At 44.6% G+C, this 15,197-nt stretch overlaps 1 protein-coding gene across 5 annotated transcripts in view; it reads left to right on the forward strand.

The window, feature by feature from the left end:
* Window positions 1-283: 283 nt before the first annotated feature.
* The window catches only part of LOC144684368 (vascular endothelial zinc finger 1-like), a 35,362-nt gene continuing 20,448 nt past the window's right edge, over window positions 284-15,197 (forward strand). For 4 of the 5 annotated variants that reach the window (XM_078548056.1, XM_078548058.1, XM_078548060.1 and 1 more), the window contains exons 1-2: window positions 354-421; window positions 8,024-8,156. In XM_078548056.1, coding sequence (XP_078404182.1) covers window positions 8,112-8,156 — 45 coding nt within the window. In that variant the 5' untranslated portion in view covers window positions 354-421; window positions 8,024-8,111. Of the gene's footprint in view, window positions 422-8,023; window positions 8,157-15,197 lie in introns of all 5 variants that reach the window. The other variant, XM_078548057.1, reaches the window with a different exon arrangement.

Genomic DNA, 15,197 nt, shown 5'->3' on the forward strand with positions numbered 1-15,197 from the left:
GAATAATAATTAGTTGCTTGGAGGCTCCAGGGCAACCCTGGTCTAACCCGACCCCTTTGGCCTAGGGTTAAAACAGCAATGTTTTGGGGAGGGGGAGGGGACTGAATGTCCACGTGCACTGCCGCCTGCAACTGTTGCAAAAACCTGGGGCTCCCCATCATCCCAGTCTCCCCCCCCCCCCCCCCCCCCCTTCCAAACCACCACATGGTTGCGCCCAGTGGAGGGGAGGTGAAAGGTGACAGGAAGTGGCGGCGGCGGCGGCGGCCATGTTGGCCCCAGCGCTGTGTTTTCAGCAGCTTTGTTGTGGCCTCTCCCCCGCCCCCCCCACCTCGACCCAGACCCACCCCCAACTGTTCGCTCCCCGTCCGGCGGCGGCGGCGGCGGCGAAATGGAAGCGACGTGGGGCGCCTTCATATTTCAGGTGAGGCTGCAGGAGGAGAGGAGGAAGGAAGGAAGGAGGGAGGGAAGGAGAAGGAGGAAGAAGCAGGAGGGGGGAAGCCGACAAGGGAATCGGGCCCCCCGGCCGCAAGGCGTCTGAATTGGAAGCCCCAGAAGTCGGCATTTTGAAGTAAAGAAGGGGATGGGGGGGAAGTTTCTCTCTCTCTCTCTCTCAGGGCTTTAGCTGCAGACAAGCAGCATTATAGACATCCATTCTAACCCGGTAGTGCATCACTCAAGAAACCACCTCTTTTTTAAAAAATTTTAACACAAAAGAATAAGAGCTGGAGATTGTATTTTTTTTTCCCAAAAAGAATGGACTGCAGCTAACATTTAGGAACCCCCCCCGCCTCTTCTCCTTCTTCCCAGACAATCCCAGGGAATTAGGAATTTAATTTGCTATTCACAAAATCTGAATATGCAATAAGTTTGCAGAAACAATTGTCAGTTGAGCAAGTGGAACCCAGCCTCCCTCCCCATTCTCCACTTTAATGACTTTCTGCCTGATTTTCTTTTTTTTAAAAAAACTGCTCCTGGCAGGCGATTTATTGTCAAAAAAAAAGTATTGTCATCTGCCGTGCGGTTAAACTTGTCTAATTGTATGCAGCTTGCGTTAGGTTTAGTGTAGGGCTTACAATGCGATGTTTTGGGGGCCGCTCCACCAAACCCAGGAATAGTGCTTATTTTACAGATTTCCTTTTAAGTCACTTCTTTGTTTGCTGACCAACATGCAAATAGAGTTGCCATGAAGCAGTGAGGTTTATTAATACTTGAATGTGGGGCTTTTAGTATTTTTCAAAAAAAAAAGTGATGGTCCAGCAAAGCTGTTTTCTTGGACGCAAGCCTACCCTGACTTGAGATTTGTGCAGTGGAAGTGTTAACTGTCCTAACTTGAAGTGTGGGTGATTTGAAGCAGATGTATTTGGATGCTAAGTTTGCTTCCTAACTGTGGTATGCACTACTGAGACTGTGAATTATATTTTAAAAACAAGAGAAATTCTGAATCAGTATTGTGCCGCATAAGAACTTGGGAAATACTGTAGGAGTAGGTGTTGGTGCATTTGATGTCAAGCTGACTCCACCATTCCATACAGTCGTGGCTGATCATCTTCAATTCTACCTTCCTGTGTTATCTCCATTTCCCTTAGTATTCAAAAATCCATCAATCCCTGTCTTGAATGTGTTCAATAGCTGACTGTCCATAGTGCCCTAGAATAGTGAATTCCAATGATCCAAAACCATTTCAATGAAGAAATTCCTCCTCATCTTAGCCCTAAATGGCAGACTCCTTACTTTGAGACTGTGGACCCTAGTTCTGGACTTCCTCAGTCAAGAAAACATCCCTCCAACATCAACCCTATCAAGCCTTTTAAAAAATGTTTACATTTAAGAATTTTAAATGTTTCAATAAGATCACTTCTCATTCTTCCAAAATCTCAGAATTTAGTCCCTGAGCCTCCCCTCATAAGACAATGCCCTCATCCCAGGGATCAGTCTAGTGAACCTTAATTGTATTCCCTCCAAGGCTAATGTATTCTTCCTTCAATATCTAAGGGGCCTGGAGAGAGTAGATAGGGAGAAACTGTTCCCATTGGCGGAAGGATTGACAATTAGAGGTTACCGATTTCGGGTGATGGGCAAAAGCAGCAACAGCGACATGAGGAAAATAATTTTACACGGAGTGTGGTTAGGATTTGGAATGCAGTGTGATGGAGGCAGATACAATTGTGGCTATCTTAAGAGAATTGGATAATCATCTGAAGATAAAAGATGTTCAGGGCTATGGGGAAAAAGTCACGGGACTGGGACTAGATGAGTTGCTTTTGCAGAGAGCCAGCACAGACAGAGCAGGCTGAATGGCCTCCATCTGCCCTATAACCATTCTATGGTTCCATTATAATAATGAGCTTTTATTTATCACAAGTATATGAACATGTATGTTTCGTGTAAAAAAAAAAAAAATTGTGCCAGCAGATCATCCATGTAAAATTCTGCATCTTTCTACATACGTGCGCTACACACTAATGTCTAGTTAATGCAGTTTGGCATGAAATCTTGAAGACAGTGCGAATGACTATTTCTGAGTAGGTTTGAGTGCTGCCTTCCTTGTGTTTGATCCAAAGATATTGGTTTCAACCCTACTCTTTGCTAAGCCAGCTGATTCAACTGGAGTGGGAGTAGGAACAATTGAATCTCAGTGCTCCTGCATTAGAGAGAAAACTGTCAAGGTTTCTATTAAATGCTTTCTAGCAGTTCTTGCTTGGAATTCATATATGTGTATGCAGAGCGAGGACAGATTTGGGCTTGTTGGTGATTTTCCTTATGATCAGATAGTTTGCTAATTCCCTTTTGTAGCCATAAATGAACAATAATTTGGTGTGGAAGACTTGTATGGGACCATATCTCAGCAAGAAGTCAATCATTCAACAACAGATTGCATTTATATAGTGTCTGTAATGTAAACCTCTCAAGTTGATTAACAGGAGTAATTATTGAATGAAATTTGACACCAAGCTACATTAGGACAGACTGGTCAAAGAAGTAGGTTTTAAGGAGCAACTTAAAGGAGGAGAGCGGAGCAGAGTTGCTTTGAGAGGGAATTCCAGAGCTCAGGGTCTTGGCAGCTGAAAGCACGGCCACAAGTGGCGGAAGGATTAAAATCAGGGATGCTTGAGAGGTCAGAGTTAGATCAGTGCAGATATCTGAGGATTGCTGAGTCAGAGGAGATTAAAGAGATATGAGAGGGATTATACAAACTAGGGTCATATTCCCTGGAATATGGTGATTTAATAAAAGTTTTCAGGATCTAAAGGGGAATAGGTAGGGTAGATAGATAAGCAGTCTCTGTCCATACGCAGCAAGACCTGGACCACATTCAGGCTTGGGCTGATAAGTGTCATAGAGTTTTACAGCATGGAAAGAGGCCCTTTGGCCCATTGTGTCCGTGCCGGTCATCAAGCCCCTATCTACTCTAATCCCATTTTCTGGCACTTGGCCCGTAGCTATGGTGTTTCAAGTGTTCATCTAACTACTTCTTAAACGTTGAGGGTTCCTGCCTCTACCACCCTTTCAGGCAGTGAGTTCCAGATACCCCACCCACCCCCGGGTGAAAAAAAAACCTCAAATCCCTTCCAAACCTCCTGCCTCTCATCTTTAATCTATGCTCCCTGGTTATTGACCCCTCCACTAAGGGGAAAAGTTTCTTCCTATTTACCCTATCTATGCCCCTCATAATTTTGTACACCTCAATCAGGTCCCCCCTCAGCCTTCTCTGCTGTAAGGAAAACAACCCCAGCCTACCTGGTCTCTCTTCATAGCTGAAATGCTCCAGCCCAGGCAACATCCTGGTGAATCTTCTCTGAACCCTCTCCAGTACAATCACATCCTTTCGAAAGTGTGGCAACCAGAACTGCACACAGTACTCCAGATGTGGTCTAACTAATGCGTTATACAGCTCCATCGTAACCTCCCTGCACTTGTATTCAATGTCTCGACTCGTAAAGGCAAGCATCCCATTTGCCTTCTTAACCACCTTATCCACCTGTCCTGCTGCCTTCAAGGATCCATGGACATGCACACCAAGGTCACTCTGATCCTCTGTACTTCCTAGGGTCCTACCATTCATCGTGTACTCCCTTGCCTTGTTAGTCCTCCCAAAATTCATCACCTCATGCTTTTCAGGATTAAATTCTATTTTCCACTGTTCTGCCCATCTGACCAGCCTGTCTATATCGCCCTGTAGTCTAAGGCTTTCCCCCCTCACTATTTACCACACCACCAATTTTCGTGTCATCTGCGAACTTACTGATCATACCTCCTACATTCATGTCTAGACCATTAAAGTACACTACAAACAGCAAGGGACCCAGCACCGAGCCCTGTGGCACGCCACTGGACACAGGCTTCCAGTCACAAAAACAACTTTCAACCATCACCCTCTGTCCCTGCTACTAAGCCAATGTTGGATCCCATGGGCTCTTACCTTCTTGACCAGTCTCCCATGCGAGACCTTGTCAAAAGCCTTACTGAAGTCCATGTAGACTACATCAACTGCACTACCCTCATCTACACATCCAGTCACCTCCTTGAAAAATTCAGTCAAATTTGTTAGACATGATCTCCCCCTGACAAAGCCATGCTGACTATCCTTGATTAATCCTTGCCTCTCCAAGTGGAGATTAATTCTGTCCCTCAGAATATTTTCCAAAAGTTTCCCTAACACTGATGTTAGATTCACTGGCCTATAGTTCCCTGGTTTATCCCTACCACCCTTCTTGAATAATGGTACCACAGTAGCTGTCCTCCAGTTCTCTGGCACCTCTCCTGTGGCCAGAGAGGATTTGAAAATTAATGTCAGGGCCCCTGCAATCTCCTCCCTTGCCTCCCATGGCAGCCTGGGATACATCTCATCTGGGCCTGGGGATTTATCCACTTTTAAGCCTGCTAAAACCGCTAATACCTCCTCCCTCCCAATGCTAATTAGCTCAAGTATATCACAGTCCCCTTCCTTGATTTCTGTACCTATTTTATCCTTCTCTATGATGAAGTAAAGCAATATTCGTGCCTCACAAGTGCCAGGCAATGACCATTTCTAACGAGAGAATCTAGCTATCTCTCCTTAACATTCAATGGCATTACCATTGCTGAATCCTCCACTATCATCATCCTGGGGATTATCATTGACCAGAAACTGGACTCGGCCAGCCATATAAAAATACTGTGGCTACAAGAGCAGGTCAGAGGCTGGGAATTCTGTAGCAAGTAACTCACCTGACTACCCAAAGCCTGTCCACCATCTACAAGACACAAGTCAGGAGTGTGATGGAATACTCCCCACTTGTCTGGATGAGTGCAGCTCCCACAACACTCGAAGGTCGACACCATCCCAGATAAAGCACCTGCTTGATTGGCACCACATCCACCACCTTCAACATCCACTCCCTCCACCACCGAAGCACAGTGGCAGTAGTGTGTACCATCAATAAGATACACTTCAGGAACTCATCAAGGTTCCTTTGACAGCACCTTCCAAAACTGTGATCTCTACCACTTCATAGGACAAGGACAGCAGATACATGGGAACACCGCCACCTCCCCAAGTTTCCCTCCAAGCCAATCACTATCCTGACTTGGAAATATATTGCTGTTTGTTCACTGTCGCTGGGTCAAAATCATGGAACTCCCTCCCTAACAGCACTGTGGCTGTACCTATACCACATGGACTGCAGTGGTTCAAGAAGGTGGCTCACCACCGCCTTCTCAAGGGCAATTAGAGATGGGAAATAAAAGCAGTACCCACATCCCAAGAAAAAATAAAGCATTTAAAAATATATATATATTTCTGCTGGTTGGTTGGTCTAGGATGGGGGGCATAGCCTAAGTTAGAGCCGAGCCTTTAAATGAGAATTTTTTTTAGCCTAAGTTATTAAAGAATATTGAGCAAAGGCAAATATATGGACTTAGGTCATAGACCAGCCATGATCACATTGAATGGTGGCGGTACAAGCTTGGGGGGCTGAATGGCCTAGTCCTGTTCCTAACGTATGACACCCCAACATTTAACTTAAATGTAAGATCGGCCAAATAGGTAGACGATTTAAGAAAGATGGGTCAAGCAGGAGAACAGCTAAGAGAGCCGGGGCAAGCAATGGTGGGGGGGGCGGTGGCAGGGAGGGCCAAGGCGAGCAGTGAGTTGGGGGGAGAAGGCCATGCTGAGCAATGGGAATTTGGGGTGGGGGAGGTCTGGGGTAAGTAATGGGGTTTGTGGGGGGAAGGCTGGGGTGTGCAACGGGGTTTGGTGGGGGTGAGCGCCAGGGCGAGGAACGGGGGTTGGGGTGAGCAATGGAGGTTGAGGGGGGAGGGTTGGGGTGAGCAATGGAGGTTGAGGGGGGGAGGGTTGGGGTGAGCAATGGAGGTTGAGGGGGGAGGGTTGGGGTGAGCAATGGAGGTTGAGGGGGAGAGGGTTGGGGTGAGCAATGGAGGTTGAGGGGGGAGGATTGGGGTGAGCAATGGAGGTTGAGGGGGGAGGGTTGGGGTGAGCAATGGAGGTTGAGGGGGGAGGGTTGGGGTGAGCAATGGAGGTTGAGGGGGGAGGGTTGGGGTGAGCAATGGAGGTTGAGGGGGGAGGGTTGGGGTGAGCATTGGAGGTTGAGGGGGGAGGGTTGGGGTGAGCAATGGAGGTTGAGGGGGGGAGGGTTGGGGTGAGCATTGGATGTTGTGGTGGGCTGGGGTCGGCAATGGGGAGAGGGGGAAGAGCCAGAGCATGAGCCACTGGTAATGGACAAGGGGTGGGATGAGCCGATGGGGTATCCGGGTGGAATTGGCGTGGCTTTAGCTGGAAAAAGTTGGTTTAAGATTTTATAGTCGAAGGCAGGCAGTGAAGTAGCACGACTCCAGAGGTAGAGGACTCGAGTGGGAACTGAAAGCCCTGCCCCTGATTAAGTAACGCCATTAGAAGGATGAATGGAGCCTAGAGCTGGAGAACTGTAAAGGGCGTGTTAGGCTATGGAGACATGTTAATATGCTGAATAGGGCTTGGAGGTTAGCGAGAATCGGTATGATGGGTGAATGAGTCCTAACCTGGCACAAGATGCAGGTGGCATCGTTTTAGACAAATTGAACTGAAGGCTAGTATGGAAGAAGCAGTTTGCTGCATTAAGATAACACAGATGTGTTCCTTTAAAAATGTATTTTGCTTGCTCTATTAAAGTGACATGTTACTTAGCTGTCAGCTGAGCAAGTGACTTGCTTTTGGTATTATTATTTTTCATTTTAAGAATATGATGTGTTCCACTTATTTAATGTCCAACTGTGTGGTACCTTCTGAAAGTCGTATTGAGTGCTGGGATGTGGTCTCAGGCAAGCTGCCCATCCTCTGCTACTTCATCCAAGTGGTCTTTTTCACCTGAGGCTGATAGTGTCAGCAGAATGCGTCACCAGGTCTAAACCTATCCTTGCCTAGTACCAGGTACTTTCTCAGCAAGTGTCATTGGAGGTAATCAGGAGCAGGAATCTTTTTATTCAGTGTCTTCCATATCTCTGGAGTTTCCTGTGTAAAGGAGGAGCCACCTACTGGTTTAAAATATTACAAGATACTGAAGTACCGTGGGCCAGTGGATGATATTGACTGATTGTTCAGCTGGTTTGTATCGTTAGGTTCGATAATCCCATCCGGAGAGATTTTCGCTGCCAACTCAACTGACGCTTGTCACTGAAGTCAAAGTCGGGAATGGATAGGAACTAAATTGCAATGAGCAATTTTTCAAAAAAGCTGATAGCAAAACTCAAATGTTTTTAAGATAACCAGAATTTTGTTGAGCATTTAATCTGTTGAAGAAATTTCTGTGTGTATAGTTATATGGATTAAATTGTAGAGAAATTTAAAGTTTTCTCTCGCCCCCTGGAATTTTCACTGTCCTGAAAATAATGGCTTTTTTTGGCTGACTTTTAATTCTCCAGGTATTGTATCCAAATGTTATTTCTTCATATATGCCTGTGGTGAATGCTATTTAACCTGCAGATTGGGGGAGGCATTTCAGCATGGACTGAACATATACTCATTCTTCATCCGTACATACTTTTACAGGTCCTGTTGCTGGGTAGTGACAGGAGTAGGAACCCTGGTCTTTCCATCTATCTCTGCTATTCTCACCTCCCACGGGTCCAGGTGTATCATGCCATGCTTTAGATCTCAGTACAGACCAGCGGACAGACTTTTAGTTAAGTTAGTTGTCTGACGTATAGACCCATTTATTTGACTTTTAGAAATAAAATTCATATTCTTTTGTGCTCAAGTGTGGTATATTAGTACAGGGAGATTGGAACATTTCTTTAAATGTAAGTTGTTACAAGTCAGAGAGTGTTGAGTATTTCCAGATCAGGTATAGTGTAGCTAGGTATTGAGTTAGCCTCTTTGCTCTAATGTGGTATTTTGTTCCATTTCACAATCCGCAAATAAAGTGTTGACTGTGCTCAGTTGGTAGTACATTTGCCTTTGGGTCACAGGATTCTGGGTTCAAGTCCTCCTGCAGGGCTTGAGCACAAAAGTCAAGGCTGACACTCCAGCACAGAAGCGCTGGACTGTCGGAGGTGCCAGTTTTCGGGTCAGATGTTAAACCCAAGGCCCCATTTTGACTCTCGGGTGGCCATGAAAGATTCCTGGCACTATTTTGAAGAAGAGTGGGGGCAGTATCCCTGGTGTCTTGGCCAATATTTATTCCTCAGTTAGCATCACAGGGGCCGATTATTTGGCCATTATCACATTGCTGTTGTGGGAGTTTGCTGTGTGTGCAAGTTAGCTGCCATGTTTCCTACATTACAACAGCAGCTACACTTCAAAAAGTACTTCATTGGCTATAAAGTGCTTTTGGACATCTGGCGATTGTGAAAGGTGCTATATAAATGTAAGTCTCTCAAATGATGCAAGATGAGGTGAGAGTATTGGCACTCAGGTATGAGAGAGAATTCTGCATTAATGCTGCGCCTTTTTTTATTAAGTCTTAACATTTCAGATTTAATGAATACTGTCTATTGCTTTGAAGTATCTTGTAGTTTAGCATGTAGGCAAATGCCCTACAGAACAATGAGATAAATAGCCATTTAAACTGGTTTTTGGTTGAGGAAAAAATATTAGCTGACTTACCTGGATAATTGTCTGCACAGATAGTGGCATGGGATCTTTAGTGTCCATCAGAACGAGCAGACAAGGCCTTCCTTGGTTTTACGTTTTACCTGAAGGTGCTGTCTTTCAGTAATGCAGCAAGCTCTTGTGCTGCACTGCAGTGAAATTGCAAAAAACATAAGCATCTATTATAACATTTTGGTGTGTGTGTTACAGTCACAATTATGAGCTGAAAAGTAATTCATTGTAAAAATAACTAGTTCTATGGTAATGTGATGAATTCCCCAATGGTTCAGTGGGTGGCTCTGTCTCTTGTGATACCAAGACACGGTCAGAAAGATCTGAGGGACAGTGACTGGTCTCGACTGGTAAGGATACTCCAACTGGATGAGAGAAGAATTAGCCAATGATTCCTGCAAAGTGCTTGTGTGTGGATGTTGGGTGAGAGGGGTTTAGGCTTAACTCAGTGATGTCCCTGTAGTTGAATGCCTTGCTATCTGAGTGAGGAATGACCCACTTAGGCAAGGTACTGCAGCAATGGAATTGTACAGCTGCATGAGTCAGCACCTTCAATACAGAAAAGGAAATAGCCCAACTGGCATAGAAGGATTGCAGTTCAGTCTTTGGAGACATGTTCTGTTAAAAGTCATAAAAGCTTGTGCTTTAATCTCATAACTTAATGTCATCGGAACATGACCTTGCAATTATAAGCTGCTTTCTTGACCATTATGTACTTTCCACATTTTTCTAGTACCAATTCTGATGAATTGGAACACTTGAAATTTGAGTTGTGCTGTGAGTTTCCAATGTGTCAGAGACTGAGCACATCGTGATTTTTCTTTAACAAATATGACTTTTATTTTCACATTTGAAATTTCCGTGGAATTTTTAAAAAATTGCTCATAGGATGTGGGCGCCTCTGGCTAGGCCAGCATTTATTGTCCATCCCTAATCTGCCCTCGAGAAGATGGTGGTGAGCCGCTTTCTTGAATTGCTGTAGTTATGTGGTGTAGGTACACCCAAAGTACTTTTGGGAAGGGAGTTTCAGGATTTTGATTGGTGACAGTGAGGGAACAACAATTTTTCCAAGTCCGGATGGTATGTAGCTTGGAGGGAAACTTGAAGGTGGTGGTGTTCCCATGCATCTGCTGCCCTTGCCCCTTCTAGGTGGTAGTGGTCGTGGGTTTGGAAGGTGCTATCAAAAGAGCCTTGGTGAGTTTCTGCAGTGCATCTTGTAGATGGCAGACACTGCTGCTGCGCATCTTTGGTTGGGAGTGTGAATATTTAAGGAGGTGGATGGGATGCCAATCAAACATCCTACTTTGCCCTGGATGGTGTCAAGCTTCTTGAGTGTTGGAACTGCACTCATCCAGGCAAGTGGAGAGCATTCCATCACACTCCTCACTTAGGCCTTGTAGATGGTGGACAGGCTTTGAGGAGTCAGGGGGTGAGTTACTCACTGAAGAATTTCCAGCCTCTGACTTGACCTGCTTTTGCAGCCATAGTATTTATATGGCTGGTCCAGTTCAGTTTCTGGTCAATGGTAACCCCCAGGATGTTGATAGTGGGGGATTCAGTGATGGTAATGCCATGAATGTGAAGGGGAGATGGTTAGATTCTCTCTTGTCGGAGATGGTCATTGCCTGGCACTTGAATGTTACTTGCCGCTTATAGGCTTAAGCCTGAATGATGCCCAGGTCTTGCTGCATATGGGCCTGGTCTGCTTCAGTAACTGGAGTCGCAAATGACCATAAGACATAGGAGCAGAAATTAGGCCATTTGGCCCATCGAGTCTGCTCCGCCATTCAATCATGGCTGATAAGTTTCTCAACCCCATTCTCCCGCCTTCTCCCCATAATCTTTGATCCCCTTACCAATGATGTTGTGCAATCATGAGCAAATGTGCCAACTTCTGACCTTATGATTGAGGGAAGGTCATTAATGGAGCAGTCGAAGATGGTTGGGCCTAGGACATTGGTGTTTGCTCTTGAATGTAGTGCATAGTAATTTTGGGCAGTTAAAGTTGTGGGGGTGCATACTAAAAAAGAACGTATACATATCAGCTAACAGGCTTGGTGACTCATTACCAGGAGCGTGCAAATCTGGTAAGTTACTTTGAGAGTCCTGAAATTATTAAAAAAGCTTGTATTTGTGTGCCTTCAGCATAGATAAATGTCCTTGGGTGCTTCAGCAGCACAGTCAGAAAAGAATAGAGCTAGAGGGCATATTAGGAAAGATGACCAAAAGGGGTTGGTTTTAAGGGAGTATGAGAGATAGGGTTTTGGGAGGGAATGCAGAGTGTAGGGCCTATATGGCCATTGGCATGGTTGTCAAGGGGTGTGCGCAAGAGGCTGAAGCTGGTGGAATGGAGATATCTGGCAAGGCCTCAAAGGCATTTGAACAGAAGGATGAGGATTTTAATTGGAGGGTCTGGGGGGATTGGGAGCTAATGTAGGTCAGCAATAATACGTTAAGGAGGTTGCAGGTCAGAGGCAGTAGCGTTTTGGATAAGCTTAAGTTTATAAAGAATGAAGGGTGGAACTCTGATTAGGAGAACGCTAGAATTGTCCTGCCTAGTAGTGACAGACGCATGGATGTGACTTTCAACTGTAGGTGAGCAAACCTGGGCTAACTGGGTGATGTTACAGAGACGGAAGCACAACCCAGAGTCAAATAGGACTTTGTGGATGCAAGCAGTCTGATTCTGCCTGAAATTTTCTCCTGGGATGGAGTGGTGACAATAGTACAGAGTTTGTCAAAAATTATTATGTTTTTGGTCTTCCCAGTGCACACTGGGGTCTAACTGTGGTCAGTTCAAGACTACATGTCTGACAACACAGAGATAGTGGAGGAGTCAAGGAGGTGGAGTTAGGCATTGTTGGCGTACTTGTGGAAGTTGAGCTTCTGTGTTTGGAAAATGCTGCCATGTAGATGAGAAAGAAGAGAGTACTAAAGAGAGTCCTCAGCACACCTCAGAGGTAATGACATAGGGGTAAGAAGGAAGGCCATAGTTGATGTTCCAACTGTGATTGGAACAGTAAGAGTGCAAGCAAGCTAGGGAGTCCTACTGAGCTGGACATTGGAGCGCAGGAAGCGGGTGATGTGATCAACTGTGCTGAAGCCTGCCAAGAGGCCATGGGATGTTATTGTGACCTTGGTTTGAGCTGTTTTAGAGCTGTGGATCTACTTCAAAAACTTAATGGGAGGGTTAAAAAATGTAACTACTTTTGTTATGAAAAGGCAGGTGGTATTTGCCAGGCTGACCAAATCCCAGAGGGAAACTTGGCCAGGCTATCACAACGATTTTTCAATTTGCATTTATTACGAGAAGCTTTGTACACTGAAGTCAGAAGTAAAGAGTCCACTACCACCTTTGGAGATTTTAAAGATTTGTTAATAAATGTTTTAATTTAAAGAAAAGAAAACTTAAACACTACAGTCACTCAGTTATATTTAGTTTCATAACAGTTCTCACAAGATTTTTACTTAACTAGACTCCCGACTACACACCCACCCCTTTCAGGCAACAGTCCAAATAGATTCTTAATCTATAAAACATCCAACAATATTACCACAAGCACCCAATGTTGCTGTTAGGGAAGTATTTCACAGCTGCTTTCTCCCCCTCACTCGACAATGGAACTCCAAAGGCTTTTAATACAACCTTGGTTACTGGAACAGCATACTTCTCCAGGGTGGCTAGACACTTTTTCCACAAGTCTGTTTCATACAGTGCACCTTTCAAGATCTCACATGGCCACTCCTCATACAGCTTTTCCATCTTTCTCTAAAAATGTCTTCTCTCTTTTGATCTGTAAATCCCATTTTTTTCACCCTTACTTTTCCCAGAATATAAAAATCTTTCATATTGTCATTATGGCCAGCACTTTCGTGGAAAAATAAACTTAATAACTTTGCCTTATTTGTCTTGCCAGTTGTAAATATTCTGTCATGTTCCTTCACAAATCAAACAGCCTCTCAGCTTATCTAAAAATGCAAATTCCATTCACGCTGTATCTGCTGAGGCTTTATCCTAGCTTACCCATCTCCATTTCAAATGCCTGTTTTACACCTAACCCCTTTTTGAAGATTCAAACCTTGCAGCCTGACTGCAGTTTAATTAAACTAGACGTGTGCACACACTCCAATATACATACACAGTCCCCATAAGCCTGCTTTAGTATCCCACAGTAATATTAAAGAAAAAAAAAATGTCCTTTACACTTTGCTTCAAACACACCGCCAGATTCTGTTAAGTTTGTTATTTTTCATGTTCCAATGTTGAGTCAGTTCCTGATTGTTTTAAAAGTGATTGTTTATAATTACACTATTATTTCTTAGGACCTGTTGAGTGCACCAGCAATGAAGCTGGGGAGTTCTCAGATGCAAGCTTAATTTTCCCACCTCAGTATAAGCACCTGTGCTGTTCTGGAGAGCCTATGTCAGGTAATTTGGAGGGAAAGTGTATTGTAAAAATTGTCCTAAAGAAAAATACTGCCTTTTTAAAAAAACCTTGTTCAACTCCTGTTTATTCTTCCCTGTTACCACGCACCCCCACCCTGTCCACCGCCAGCCCCACCCCCACCCTGCCCACCGCTAGCCCCACCCTGCCCACCGCCAGCCTGCACACTGACCATAGCCAAGGCATGAGCTATAACTGGCCTCTGGTGCTCTGTGCTGCTCTGAGCTTAGTTGTTTAGTCAGTGAAAGCAAGTTTAAGATATTAGAATTCCTTTGATACAGCTGTAATGAAGGAAGTTTTTCCCCCTAAAGGAACCATGTTTTTCAGTTGGCATCGTTGATGTTTTTGATCTTTAAATCTGCAATTTTATTAGTGTTGGGTTTGTACAGTTTTAAAAATTCCAAATACCCACCTGTGGCTTGAGCTGAACCCCACCTTAATTTCACTGTCATGTTCACTATCTGTCCTGATAATCTGTCCAATTAACCCTCCACTAGCAAGTGATGATTTTTATTTACTGAAATGTTTGGGGGAAGATTGACCATATTTGGATAGTTAACTCTCTCCTATCAGGCACGGGAATGAACAGTATTTTGATTACTGCAGTGCAGTCAACTCTCAATGCACACATCTCGTGCAGTCAGCAATGCTAGTAAACAGAAACCTACTGGCCTCCAATGAGTGTCCCAGTCTAATGCCAGAATTCCAGCTCTCCATTGTTGGCATTGTAAACGTGCTGATTTAATTTAGCGTGTTAGCGCACTTCTGTTGTGAGACAAGGACATCGACGGATGAACCTGGCACAGTACCAATTTCTCTCTCATGTGTGCGCATTGTTGACAAACTCTCAGCACCAGCATAAGGGATGGGTACGAGTGTGAAATAGTGAGTTATTATTTTCAGAGCTCACCCAAGTAGAGATCGGAACCAGCCCACTGCGTGTTAAATGTAGGCTGCTCCCCCCGAACCCCAGACTCGGACAGTGCTGTGATGTAGCACCTTACATTGCAGAGAATGCCTTGGCATGAGTGAGAGAACTGGCTTGCTCACTTGTGGATGCAGATCTTGAATCTGCACAAACAGCTTATATTTTTCATTAAAAGCCATAGAAGCTGTTATAATATAACTACATGAGATGCTTTAAAGATTTAGCATTTTCACAGCCAAGATTGTACTTGTTATGTTCAGCATATTGATGTAGTCATCAAACATCTTCTGGCCTTTTCTCTATACGATCTTCTTGCCATCTCTCCTCAACATAGTAACTGTTGTTGGGGTATTTTTCCACAAGTGCTGGCAACTAATTACTCATCCAACTAGCTTTTCCCCTCCTATCAGCCTAGATGGTGAATGTGAGCCAAGTTATTCATGGGTGCAATGCAGCTAAGTCCCATCTGTTAGATCATAAGATCATAAATAAGAGTCGGAGTAGGCCGTTCGGTCCCTCAAGCCTGCTCTGCCATTCGATAAATCATGGCTGATTTGATGGTGGCCTTAACTCCACTTTTCTACCTGCACGCCCCTGCCACCCTCACCCCCACCCCCAATAACCCTTTACTCCCTTGTAGCTGAAAAATCTATCTAATTGAACCTTGAATATATTCAATGACCTAGCCTCCACTGCTGTCTGGGGAAGAGAATTCCAAAGATGATCCTCGTGAGAGAAGAAATTCCTCC

The sequence above is a fragment of the Cetorhinus maximus genome, chromosome 9 (assembly GCF_964194155.1).
Source record: "Cetorhinus maximus chromosome 9, sCetMax3.hap1.1, whole genome shotgun sequence".
NCBI lineage: Eukaryota > Metazoa > Chordata > Chondrichthyes > Lamniformes > Cetorhinidae > Cetorhinus > Cetorhinus maximus.